Source organism: Peromyscus eremicus, chromosome 1, assembly GCF_949786415.1.
Source record: "Peromyscus eremicus chromosome 1, PerEre_H2_v1, whole genome shotgun sequence".
NCBI classification, from domain to species: domain Eukaryota; kingdom Metazoa; phylum Chordata; class Mammalia; order Rodentia; family Cricetidae; genus Peromyscus; species Peromyscus eremicus.
Genome location: NC_081416.1, coordinates 57,733,373 through 57,746,971, shown reverse-complemented (window position 1 = coordinate 57,746,971; position 13,599 = coordinate 57,733,373). Strand labels below are relative to the sequence as shown.

Here is a 13,599-nt window from a genome sequence, read left to right as displayed (position 1 = left end):
GCTTTTAAGATTTCAGGGATACAGTGACTCCGGGTCAGCACACAACAAGCAGGCTGGGTCTCTTTCCCCCTGCTTTTGATGGTGGAGTACAGAGTGAGTTTGGGGCCAAAAGCCGAGGAGATCACAGGGCACACTGTCCCTGGCCCTCCTCTCCTTAGCTCTCTCTCTAGGTGCAGGAGCTGGAGGTGGAGGTCCAAGCCAAGAGAGACCAAGGAGGGGCTTCCGGAGCAGAGGCCCTGGAAGCGGTGTTAAATAGGCTTGGGCCAGGTCTGGGGGTGTCCAGGCCAGGAGAGGGGGAGCTGGAAGAGACCAATTAGTCAAACGGCTGCAATTGGCCATTTGGAAGCAATTAACAGGGTGTCCATTACCATATTATGCCCCCCACCCCCTGCATGCTCTGCTAGGCTCTGCTCTGTGTGAGGACAGCCCAGCCCAGCCCAGGGAGACTGCAATGGAGGACCAGCTCTGGTCCAGCACAACACACACTCAGGCTCCCTGGGGGGAGGGGGGCAGCATCTGAGGCCAAGCAGTGGGTCCATCCATAGCCTGAGGGGGGTGTTCTGGGAACATCCAAGGGCAAGAAGGCAGGTGATTAGAGATGCAGAAAACCCTCACTGGACAAGGGAAGGCTGTAGGAAGCAGGCTAGGGATATGAGCAGGGGGTACATTCCTACCTACACCAAGGCCTCCATCACAGGGATGAGCTGGGGTGGGGTCTGGGGTAGGGGTGAAGGCAGTTCGTTCCAACTATAGGGTGGAGGGTGGGTAGAAGGACCCATGGACACTTGTATAGGGCCCAGAGGAAGACCCTGGGCCAGGAGTGTGGATGCCTTAGGGACAATTGAGGAACAGGCCAGTCAGCCAGGACCAGAGGGAGGGCCTGGGCTGGATCACCTGCTGGGCCACTGAAGTCCTTTACTCTCAAAGGCACCTGAGGTCCCTGTGGTGGTGCCACAATCTGGTCACTGATGGTGGCAGTGGCAGGGATCTTAGTAGGGGACGCTCTACTGAGTTTCTCACCTGGGCTTAGAATTTCATATACCGGGAAAGTCGAAGTCTCAGAGGGCTACACTGTATGGGCAGCCCATTCATTCACTTCAGGAATGCATTTAGGGAGCTACAGTGCACTGGGCTGTCCAGGAGAAGACAGAGTAAAGGACACACGCAACAGGAAATGTGGGGGTCCAGACATGGATCAGGAGAGAGGCTCTGAGCCCAGGTTGTCTGTCCAGTGGGATTCCTCTGGCTCCTCCTAGACACCAACAAAGCCCCAGGCCCCCCACTCTCTCCTTCCTTGTGTGTGTGTGTGTGTGTGTTTACTTTTGTGTGTATGGGTTTTGGGTTTGAGGTTTTGTTTGGTGTTTATTTGTTTGTCTACGTGTAGGTATTTGTACCAGCTACATGCCTGGTGTCCTCAGAGACCAGAAGATGATGTCACATCTGTTAGAACATTTTACAGACATTTGTGAGCCACCATTGTGGGTGCTGGGAACTGAACCCAGGTCCTCTGCTACACCAGCCAGTGCCCTTAACCAATGAGCCGTCTCTGCTGATCCTTCTTAGCTTTGCTTGTTTGTCTCTCTGTCTGTTTGTTTGTTTTTAAGACAGGGTCTCAAAGCAGAGGTTGGCTTCAAATCTGCTTTGTGGTTGAGGCTAGCCTTGAACTCCAGGATCATCCCACTTCCACAGTTTGAGTGCTGAGATGGCAGCCCTGCCCCAGCATACCTGGCACAGGGCTTCTCTTATTCAGGCACAGGGCAGTAGCTGGCTCCAGGAGCTGTGCTAAAGGCATTCAGAGAGGCGATGTCCTCCTGATTCTTCTGTGTCATTACGAGCTTGGGCAGCCAGATGTGCCAGCCCAGTGCTGGTCATCAAGACACAGGGCAAATTGCCCTGCCGACCCATCTGTCCTGACAGCTGTCCCTGTCCCTATAAAGCAGGTTCTATCGATGCCTGACTCCAGGGCTTTAGCAATTCTGTGCCTTAGTCTTTAGACTGTTAAAGAGTTCTCAGGAGCCTGTCCTGGGACAGAGAATCTGCAGATCCCGCCCAGAACAGAGGCTCTGGGAGATCAGCTGTGGGGGGGCATGTGTACTCAGCATGCTGGAGAGGTCTCACTGAGGACCTGCTGCCCTGTGTATGAGGTCTCAGGTGGAAAACGCCCCAGTGTGTGCTATTAATAGCTTCCTTACCATGGAAGTCCCCCCAACACTCCTCGGCATCTCACATCATAGGGGGCCTCCCACTTGACTCTTCCCAGAGCTCAGGATCAACTTGGGAGGCAATGCTGTGACCCAGGCCGGTGGGCCCTCAGGGTAACCTCACCAGAGCACGCCTGTATGAGGGTAGTTGCTGGCCAGGTGGGGTGAGACCTTTTCTGACACCATGGGAAGTCCTTCTCTGAGGCCCCTAGCAGATAGGGAACTGAAATCAAGAGCCCAGGGCCCAGGAAGCTGAGCCTAGACTCCTACTCAGTCTACCAGGTGGGTATGCTGAGGTCCTTTGTGGCATCTTCTCCCGCTTCTCTTCTTTTGCTCATCTGCATCTCGGCATTTCTCCACCTCTCCCATCTCTCTATCTCTTCGAGTGGATTTGTCACCTGCCTCCCCAACTCCCATTTCTGTCTCTGCCTGCGCCTCCAGGACTCTCGGCTCTAGGGCTCTCTGACTCTATTGTCCCAGCTCCAATCTGCCCAGTCCCCTCTCTGGACCATTGGGACAGATCACTCCTGTTCAAGGTGTGCATACTTCCCTTAGTGCCTTCTGGTCAGGTAGGAAACTACAACATAAAGAGTCCTTTGGGCCCTTGGGCCACAAGACTGGGCAGCTGAGGACGAGCTGCTCATATGAGAGCAGCGACCTGCACAGACCCAACCCCGGGTTCCCCACGCGCCGCCCTCCGCAATCGCTCTGGATTAGGCGCCGCCTTTCAGGAGCGTTTGTCAGCTAGACTTCCCCGCAAGTTGTTTGCGCAGACATCAGTCATCCGCGGTCCCATTGTGCACCCAGGATTGATGTAAGGCGGGAGGGGGTGACAGGGCCTGGGGCGGCTGCCTTTAGGCCTCGCTCTATAATTTTCCGAGGCATAATTGGTCTGGGGGCGGGGGCGGGGCGGGGACCTTTCAGAGGCGGGAGGGGGCGCAGGGCGCGCGGTGGAGGAACGGCTGCCCGACGGCGCTGGCCGGGGCGCTGTGAGCAGGCGACGCCCGGCCTGAGCCCCGCGCCCCTGCCGGGGACCACGGCTGCCTTTTGTTGCCAAGCGCCCTTTCTTCAGAGCGGTGTGCGGCAAGGGAACACTCCCCCCATTCCTGGGTGAAAATTCGAAGTCTTCTCTCTCCACCTTCCTCTCCTCTTTCTCCGCACCTTCTCCCCATCCCTCTTTCCCTCTCTCCACCGGATCCTTTCTGCATCTCCACTTTCTCCCCATCTCTCCTTGTCTCCCCTCCCTCCTTGACTTCCTCCCTCCCCTGTCCCCCACCTCTTCTCCGTCCTCCTCTCCCTCTCTCTCCCTCCCAGCCGCAGTCCGCACAGCCTGGCTCGCGGGCGTGTGCTCCCAGCGCCGCGCCTTCCGTGAGCCCCGCGCTGGCGCAGCCGCCGCCGCCGGCGGGCGCGATGCCGGGATGGGCCTGATCTGGCTTCTGCTGCTCAGCTTGCTGGAACCCGGCTGGCCCGCGACGGGGCCCGGGACGCGGCTGCGGCGCGATGCGGGCGGCCGTGGCGGCGTCTACGAGCACCTCGGCGGGGCGCCCCGGCGCCGCAAGCTCTACTGCGCCACCAAGTACCACCTCCAGCTGCACCCGAGCGGCCGCGTGAACGGCAGCCTGGAGAACAGCGCCTACAGTGAGTGTCCGGCCAGAGGTGGGCGGGAGGGACTGGCGGGCTCGACCCCCTGTCGCGGCGTCCCAGGTGGGAGCAGACCTGAGGTTGGTCCGAAGACGATGCCTCGGTCCCAGCTATAGATCCCAGCGACATGCCTCGCCCGTCACGCTCCCCCAGGGACTGCGCGGGAGGCGACCACGGTTCTGACACATTTGTATTTCTCAGTGAAAAGCCGCTGGACAAGGATTTATCGCCCTCTTTATTGTTTTGACGACCCCGGGGAGCATGGCCAGTCCCTGCCGTCCTCCTTGCTCTTAGACGATGTTCCAAGGACACTCCCCTGGGCAGAGCTCGGTTTCCGCGACGCGGCGTCCGGCGACAGGCTTGCCCCTCGTCCTGCGCCCTGCAGGCGAGCGCGCGACAGGACAGGCGTCCCCGCGTGTTTTGGATGCAGCTGACATGCACTCACGGCCCGCGCTCGGCTAGACCAAACCCAGCACCGGTTCTCGATTCCAGGGTTTGGCTCGGTGGGTGCGGTACACGTGAGCCGAGCTCGACCCGGAGCGTTGAGCGCCGCGTGGGAGGGAGGCCTTGCAGAGCTCACCGCGCCCGGGGCGCAGGAAGCTGAGCGGGGGGCGCAGGCGGCTGCAGGAACCGCAGCTTCCTCCTTCAAAGCCGCAGCCCCGCGGGGGCGTCCTGGGGACCAGCCCCTGCCTGGCCTGAAGCGCGGGGCTTCTCACGCACACCCCCTCCCCAATTGCCTGGTCGGGGCGGCCCCAGATGCAGAGGAGGGGCACTTTCACAGTCGCCCTTGGGGGCACCCAGGCGGGTACTCTTCTGGCGCCAGATCTAGAAGCCGCACCCTGCACCCCTCCAAACCGTGGCTACGGTAGAACCTCAACTGGTCCTGGTTATCTGAACTATGCTGGGTCCAGAGCGGGCGCCACGCGCTCCCTGGAAAGAGAGTGAGTCCTCGACCCACACTATTCCAATGGACATTGGCCTCCCCTCCCAAAAGCACTATCCTGTTCACGGGAAAGGCGCTTGGAGGATTTTTTGGTTCGTTTCACATTTTATTTGTGTGCCACAATGTACGTATGGAGGTCGTTGGACACTTGCTGGAGATGGGTCTCTACTTTCACCACGTGGGTCCGGGAATCAAACTCAGGTGGTCAGTCTTGGCGGCTACTCTGCCATCTGGGCTCGGGGACTGTTAATTTTTGTACCTACTCTTGGGCTTGGGTGAGCCCCGGGCACCTTCCCTCAGCACCTTGGCGCTTCTGCCCCAGACAACCTTTCAGCACTCGTACTTGAATCCCTTGCCTGCCAGTGGGGGTAGCACTCTGGCTGGACTGCATTAAGCACTGGCTTCCACAGGAGTCTCAGACATCTCCTCTTCTGGAGCTCCATCTGCCCCGGGGTTTGGATCCCCGGAACCATTATGTGTGGCCTTGGACAAGTCACTTGTCCTCAGCCTCAGCCGATTCATAAGAGCGCACCGAATACAGACTGAGTCTGTCTGGCTTTGTGGCACCCAAGGTGCCTAACAGGGGCAGAACACCCCCATTGTGTCGTCTTCTGGGGTTAGGATTCATGTCTTTGGCACAGTGGCTGAATGTCCCCTTCTTCACCTCCTGTCCAATGCCTTCTTCCTACCAGGACTTCCAACCCCTCCACCATGACCTGCTGGTCGGTCGTGGCTGTCCTCCTGTCCCAGCTTCCTAAGCTGGTGAGTGTTAGCACAGGCTGAGGTTCTGCTCAGGCAGGGCAGGTGACTGACCCTTCCTGACTCTTTGCAGGCATCCTGGAGATTACTGCGGTGGAAGTGGGCGTGGTGGCCATCAAAGGGCTGTTCTCTGGGCGGTACCTGGCCATGAACAAGAGAGGACGGCTGTACGCTTCGGTGAGTCCCATCGCTAGTGGGCAGGTGCCGATGGAGTAGCCATCTGGCTTGAACATCTGGTTGGGGGCCAGAAGGGACATGAGCGGTAGAATGCTTGGCCCTAGGTCATGCCAGACTCAAGCTGGTCCAGATCCCTGGGCTTCTGAATGCCTGTCCAACCTGACTGAAGTCAGTCTCTTTCTCTGAGTCACACTGGTGGAGATAGGAGAGCATGGCAGCAGGGTCCCAGACCTCCATGCACGTGAATAACCCAAGATAGCTAGGCACTTGAGGGAGGGGAGGTCAGAGCAATCCTGCCCTGCATCTGTGGAAGGAAGAAGATGGGTGCTTGGCCTGTTCTCAGGTCGGGAAGGCAAGAGCTCTCTGACTTAGGAGGGGACTGAAGGGCTGGAGAAATGGCTGAGTGGGTCCGCAGCACCCATGTATCAAAACTGGCCAAAGTATTGTCTGGTCATCCCAGCACTCGGGGGAGGAAACAGGGCATTCCCTGGGGCCCCCTGGAAGCAGATGCTCAGGTGCCTCCACACTCCTGGGGTGTGATGGACACACACCCTTAGGGGCCGAGCAGCAGGTCCCAGCCGCTGAGGCTGGGCTGGGATTTCCCCACCTCTTGGACCCTGCATCCTGTCCCATTCTAGTGGGAGTGAACTCAGCTGACTTTACATATGAACCTGGCCCTTCCCCAGAAACTCTCTATGAGCTGAGGTCTCAGGTGTCCTCAGTGACAGTTCGTATCTTCCTGTCCACCAGGAAGAGCATAGTGGGGTGGGGACATGACTGTGGTTTCCTGGCTTCGGGGGAGCAGGGGATGGTGAGGTCAGGGGTCCAGATGGCTGGAGTAGCACTTTCTAAAGACCCCATCAGAGATGGTCTCGTAAACGTGCAGACAGACCTGGGTATAAGGCCTCAGCTTCTTTCAGCTGCCAGCTGGCCTCTAAGGCTTCCCCTGCAGGCCTGTCCCTGGTTCCCTGAGTGCCCAGCGTGTTTGCCCATGTGCTGCATCCACAGGCCAGTGACAGCCCCACAGTCAGTCTCCATCTCCCTAAGTCATAGATCACAGCTGCCCAGAACTTCCAGTGCTACAGGAGCAGGCAGAATGCAGCATCCTTCCCCTGACACACACTGAAATCAGCACACCCTTCACTCCTGCTCATGGTCTCAGCTGAGTCAACCAGGAGCCATGATGGACCTTCTTCTCTCTTAGCCCCATATCCAATCCATCTCCACGTCCTCAGGTGTGATCCTTGAGTTGCTGTCTTCAACACACACCTCACCTCACCTCCTGCTGCCTAATCCCAGAAGCAGCACCTTGTCACACAGGCCTTGTCCCTTCCCACCTGGAGCTGCAACAGCCTTGGGATTGGATGACTGGCCTGTAGCTTCTCTGACCTCCAGCCGGTCTGTTCATTGTCTACCATCCACCCATCCATCTATCCATCTATCCATCCATCCACTCAGCCAGCTATCTATCCATTCATCTATCCTTCTACCTATGCACCTATCCACCCACCCATCTATCCAACCAGATATCTATCATCCACCCACCTAACCACTCAACCCATCATCTGTCCATCCATCCACCTATGTACCAGTTATCTAGCCACCCATCCATCCATCCATCCACCCACCCACACACCCACTCATCCACCCACCAATGCCCCACCCATCTATTCACCCAACACTCATCCAGCTACCCATCTATTACCCATCCATCCACCCATCCATCCACTCACCAACACACCCATTCAACCACCTCCATCATGCTCTATCTACCACACTCCAAGCGCTGAGCCCAGTGCGAGGCTACAGCAAAAGGAGGAAACTGCCCTTTGTCCTCAGGAGGGTTAGTAGAAGGAAGTCACTTGGAGCAGGGCATAGTCTTGGGCAAGGTAGGCTGGCTAGGCTGCATAGACATTGGCAAGTGTGGACTGCTGGTCCAGGCAGCCTCAGGAGAGTAGGAGGCATTGGGGAGGTATGGTCCTGTTGACAACATGGCCTCCACGGCTGTTATCTGTGGCCTCTGTCCCACAGGAGCACTACAACGCAGAGTGCGAGTTCGTGGAGCGGATCCATGAGCTGGGCTACAATACGTATGCCTCCCGCCTGTATCGCACAGGGCCCAGCGGGCCGGGGGCCCGGCGGCAGCCTGGTGCCCAGAGACCTTGGTATGTGTCTGTGAATGGCAAGGGTCGGCCACGCAGAGGCTTCAAGACCCGCCGCACACAGAAGTCCTCGCTCTTCCTGCCCCGAGTGCTGGGCCACAAGGACCATGAGATGGTGCGGCTGCTGCAGAGCAGCCAGCCACGAGCCCCAGGAGAGGGCAGCCAGCCCAGACAACGGCGGCAGAAGAAGCAGAGCCCAGGAGACCATGGCAAGACGGAACCCTTGTCTCCTAGGGCCACTCCAGGCACCCATCGGGAGACAGGCGAACTGGCTGTGGCCTGAGTGGCCACCCTAAGAACTCTCTGAGGTCAACCCCCACAGGCACCCAGGATCATCCTCTTGGAGGCCTGGCTTCCCCGCCCTTGTCATGGGTTGGCTGCTTGGGGGACCAAGAACTTGCCTGTCCTTGGTGGCTTTCAAAGAGCAAGTGCCAGCCACTGAGGGGCTTGAGTCAAAGCCCCTGGAGGACTCGAAGTTCAAGATGTATGTGGGATTACATGGGAGGGAGCTTTTATTGCAGGGGTGACCCAAAGCCCTGGTGGAGCCCAGCCAGTGGCAGGCAGTCCTGGCAACCTGAGGCAGTGGACAGTGGAAGGGGCTATGATTCAAGCATTAAATGTGTCACCCTGTCTGGCTATTTAACAGCTGGGATACAGGCTGAGGACACCTTGAGGCTCCAACCGAGACTTCTGCTGAGGGTGGGGAAGGCAGAGGTCAGCAGGCTATGTACAGAGAAAGGGCTGAGGTGCTGCATGCATGCATGTGCATGTGTTCATGAGTTCTTGTGTTTGCAAATATCCACAAGTGTGTGTAGAAGAGTGTTGCTGTATTCCCAAGAGGATGTGTGTGTACGAGGCATGCACACACACTGACCCTGGACTTCTGACTTCTCGGCTTCCGTGTGTGTGTGAAGTGTGTTTCCGAGTGTATAGTCTGTGTGGATTGAGAGGAGAAAAGAGGTTTGCTCAGTTTTAGAATCCCCCCCCCCTTGTGTTAATGTCCTCATTGATGTGACCAAACACCAGACAAGATGCTTCATATGGGAGAAGGGATTTACTTTGGCTCACAGTCTGAAGAACACAGTCCCTGATGTGAGGGGAAGGTGTGGTGATGAGGGCAGACCGAGGCTGTGGCAGCAGAAGCGTGCGGCAGCCTGCTCACATCTCCATAGAGCAGGAAGCAGAGAGGGGCATGCTGGGGCTCAGCAGAGAGAGAGAGATGAGGTGCTTGGCTCTTTCTCCTTTAGGCTCATGGTTCGAGGGTACAGTCCATCATGGTGGGGAAGCCATGGCAACAGTACCCATGGCATCCACAGTCAAGGGGCAGAGAGAGAGGAACGCTGGTACTCAGCTCATTCTCTCTTCTTTGTATTCAATCTGGGATCCCGGCCCATGGGATGGTGCCACCCACATTCGGAGCGGGTCTCCCCTCAGTTAAACCTTTCTGGAAACCCTCACAGACAAGCACAGAGGTGTGTCTCCTAAGTGATTGTGAATCCAGTCAGGTTGGCCATGGAGAGGAAGCATTCTACCCTAGAAGTGATGTGTCTCTCTGGGGACTGTTTTTAGCAGGTGAAGTACTTCAGGCAGAGGTCCCTTCCTCCCTTCGTTCTTGCTACCCACCTCCAGGGCTCCAGGCTCTCCCCGGCCTCAGCTCTGTGAGAAGTTTGTTATGGAGCTGACCCCAGCATCAGCACAGGTAGATACAGCTCCAGCCCCTCAGCAGGACCCAGTCCCCAGACTTGTTCTCTGAACTGGCATCCAGGGTGACAGTGGTGACAGGGCTTACTTTTCCCAGAATGAGCTAGGCACCTCAGCAGCCCCTGGGGAGGGGTGGAAGGATGGGGGAGTGTCTGTTAGCTACTATTCTGCAGCTGACCATCTTCTCAGGGGTCTGTCCCCTGCCCTTGAGAGGCCAGTGGCTTCACACCAGGCCTGGGTTAGGAGGGAGGGAAGAGTACATTCATGTCCTGCCCAGTCCAGATCCTGACCACCTGACCCCGGTTGACACAACAAAGCTTTTTCTAAGAGGGGTTGTACTAGATGTGTATTGCTTATAGGAAGTCATGCAGGCTCAGGGGGAGGCACCACCCCAAGCCGTTAGGGTCCTGATGGAGAGATCTGGCCGTAGGTGGTATGGGGGTAGGGGACACACCCGGAGGCACACAAAGATCTCAGAGCATCCCACTGGTGAGAATATGTGTGGACCTGGGGGCTGAGTCAGGGTGAAGCTTCCACAGCTAAGTAGCTCAGGGGGCACTGCAAGAGAGCCTTCAACCCTCAGAAGGAGCTAGCCTCATCCGCTCGATGACCTTGGACTTCTGGCCTTCGGCCTGTGACATAATACATTTCTGCTGTTTAAGCCACCACCAGGTTGGTGATATTTTGTTTGTTTCTCTTTTGTTTGTTTGTTTGGTTGGTTGGTTGTGATGTGTGTGTGTGTGTGGTGTGAGTGTGTGTTTTGGGGTGCTATGGATAGGATCTGGGGTCTAGAGCATGCCACACAGGCCATTGAACCACACCCTAATGCAGCTGTGACATTTGCTCCAGGCCTGGCTGCCTGGCCTTGGGTGACCCTAAAAGGAAGAAGATCCCATACTGACAAATGCAGAGATGGGCAGATCAGCTCCCAGGTTCAAAGTCATCCTAACTCCTGCGAGTCAGAGGCCTCAGCCTAGGGGTAGCACGGGCATGTGAGGAAGCTGCGTTTCCTTCCACGTGGGGGGAGACTGGAGTAGGTCGGAGCTCCAGAGGAAGAGTGGCAAGGGTGAGGTGGGTGTGATGGTAAGAACAGCTCTTCCCCCACCCCCCCTTCCCACTGCCTGCTCCTGCATCCTGCAGGGAACCCAGGCTCCGTGTGTAAGGTCTCCTTGGAGATTTTCCCTGAGAGGTCAAACACCTGTCAGGAGTCGACATTTAATGATGCAGCTGTCGTGGGGACCACGGTGGCGGCTCCGAGAACACAAAGCTGGACCCAGAGTAATCATCGAGACTTTCAGGGAGTATCAAACAAAGGAGTGAGGACAGCAGGACTCCTGCCCAGGTTGAAACACCTGGACTCACAGCAGCATCACTCACTGAGGCCCCGAGGGGACACAACCCGAGTTTCCATCCCCAAACAGACAAAATGCAGCCAGACGCCTGTGGAATATTACTCTGCCTTAAACAGGGAAGAAAATTCTGAATGAAGGCTTGATGCTGAGTGACATAAGTGGGTCACAGGCCACCTGTTCAAGATGTCAGATCTACAGAAACAAAGTGGGGTGAAGGTGCCAGGAGTTGGGAGAGGGTAGGGGATGTGTTTGATGGGGACAAAACTCCGGTCTGGGGAGAGGAGAAAGTTCTGCAGATAGATGCAGGGATGGCTGAATGTCACTGAACTGTCCACCAGAGGCCTGGCGGGTGGACACCTGAAGTGCTGTGATGCGGGGGGCTGTGACTGGCTGCAGCATCCCTTCCAGGAGTGGCTGGACAGCAGAGCTGAGATGCAGCTCAGTGGTCAGAATGTTTGCCTGTCACGGGTGAAGCAGGGCTGGGTTCCATCCTCAGCACCACGTAAACCAGTGTGGTGGTGTACAGCTGAGAGCCCAGCATTCAAGAGGTGGAGGCAGGAGGATCAGAATCCAAGGTCATCCTCAGCTACACAATGAGTCTGAGGTCAGCCTGGGCTCCCCAAGACCTAAGAAAGAAAGGAATTGGAACTGGGGGGAGGAGCAGGGAGATGGCTCAGAGAGTGAAGTGCTTGCTGTACAAGGTTAAGGACCTGAGTTCAAATCCCCAATACCCATGTAAAAGGATAGCACTGTGGTACCCCTGTAAGCCCAATTCTATGCTAAGGAGACTGACAGGAGCATCTCCCGGGCTGGCTGTCCAGCCTGGCTGAATCAGTGGACTCAGCTCTAGGTTCACAGAGAACCTGTGTCAAAAATTAAGGTGGATCTCACCACTCAGAAGGCAGAGGATCTCTGTGAGTTGTGAGTTCGAGGCTAGCCCAGCCTACGTAGAGAGTTCTACACCTGCCAGGGCTATGTAAAGGGAACTTATCTTAATTTGAAAAAAAAAAAAGTGGAGAGTGATAGATAGAGGGAGACACTGGAGTTCACGGCTGACTTCCGTGTGTGCACAGGCAAGCACACGCACACACACACACACACACACACACACACACACACACACACACACACACGAGGGAGGAGACAGAGGGAGGTGAGAGGGAAGAGAGAGAGAAGAGAAAGTGGGGGAGAACACATCAATCCAGCTGCACCCTAGGGCTTACAACGAGGCCACCTCTTCTCTCCAGGATGGCCACCAGCATCTCTTTGCCCCCCCCCCTTGCCTCATGAACCCTGGCCCTTGCTAACCTTCACCACTCCAGCCACACTTTGTTCCCGAGCTCCTTTGCACGTGCCAAGGGCACTCTGCCCTCTGCTTGTCCTCAGATGGGCCCCATCTCAACATTCACTTCTGAGAGTGTCTTCCCATGGCCACTCCTGCCCTAGAATTTTTCCCATAGAGCCTTGCAATTTTTCTTTCTCTGATTAGTCACTTGTGGCCATCCTCTGCCACTTGCCCACCGAGGGGAGACACTGGGCTGTTTAATTACTGAACCCTGGGACTTACAGTCTGTGCCCCCAAACCTGGAACTTGTGACATGATCTAGACACTGGAGCGTGGACAGTGGGCATGAAGGTGGAACAGACTCAGCTGCTGCTTTCTGTCCCTAGAGGCCTTTTGCTGATGAGAAAACCTCAGAGAGGGTATGTGGTTTTCCCGAGGCCACACAGCCAGTAAGGGACATGCTGGGGCTGGTTCCAAGATCTGGGAACTCCAAGGTCTGTCCTGCTGCCTGTGTGGTGTGGAGAGGGTAGACAAGGCAGTGGAGCCCAGTGGCAAGAGCCTGCAGCTCTTAAAACCACAGAGCTGAGCTGGGTGTGGTGGTTTGCATCTTTAATCCCAATAGTTGAGAGGCAGAGACAGGAATATCTCTGTGAGTTCGAGGCCAACCTGATCTACATAGTGAGGTCCAGGACAGCCAGGATTGTGTAGAAAGACCCTGTCTCAAAAACAAAATAAAAAAGGAAAACAAGCCGGGTGGTGGTGGCGCACGCCTTTAATCCCAGTACTTGGGAGGCAGAGCCAGGTGGATCTCTGTGAGTTCGAGGCCAGCCTGGGATACCAAGTGAGTTCCAGGAAAAGGCGCAAAGCTACACAGAGAAACCCTGTCTCGAAAAAACAAAAAAAAACAAAAAAAAAAAAAAAAAAAAAAAAAAAAGGAAAACAAGTAACAGAACAGGCCAGAGCTATATGGAATTCTGAGATTGCTCCAGAGCTTTGCCAGGAGACAAGGCCCAGGTCCACACAGACACCCACACGTGTACCGGGCAGTGTTCACAACAGGGAGCCAGGAGACTGTATGTGGGTGGGGCCCTCTCCAGGTGAAGACACTATTTTAGAAAGGGCATCAATGACAGGGCAACATGCTGAACACAAATTCATCAAGGCCCCACCTCAGACAAGGGAACTGTGCAGGTTGTTTTGATGGGAACCTGGTGCTGGGACTCTGACCCAGGCTGGTCTGGAATTTTGGCCATCCTCCTGCCTCCACCTCCAGAGTGTTGGAATGACAGGGGTGAGCCCTCAGGCCTGGCTGAGTTGAGTTTCCTGAGTTACATCTGGGTAGGTCTGAGGTAATTGTAGGGGCCCCCAGGTCTTCCTG

At 56.3% G+C, this 13,599-nt stretch overlaps 1 protein-coding gene across 1 annotated transcript; it reads left to right on the top strand.

The window, feature by feature from the left end:
• The first annotated feature begins 3,619 nt into the window (after positions 1–3,619).
• On the top strand, positions 3,620–8,166 carry Fgf3 (fibroblast growth factor 3). The gene is made up of 3 exons (XM_059249512.1): positions 3,620–3,839; positions 5,618–5,721; positions 7,753–8,166. Exons 1-3 carry the CDS (start codon positions 3,620–3,622, stop codon positions 8,164–8,166), a joined length of 738 nt encoding a protein of 245 aa, XP_059105495.1.
• The last annotated feature ends 5,433 nt before the right edge of the window (positions 8,167–13,599 follow it).

Coding starts and splice junctions, on each gene's coding strand:
- Fgf3 (XM_059249512.1), top strand. CDS start 3,620: ATGGGCCTGATCTGGCTTCTGCTGCTCAGCTTGCTGGAACCCGGCTGG. Junction 3,840..5,617: donor CCTGGAGAACAGCGCCTACA/GTGAGTGTCCGG, acceptor GACTCTTTGCAG/GCATCCTGGAGATTACTGCG. Junction 5,722..7,752: donor GAGGACGGCTGTACGCTTCG/GTGAGTCCCATC, acceptor TCTGTCCCACAG/GAGCACTACAACGCAGAGTG.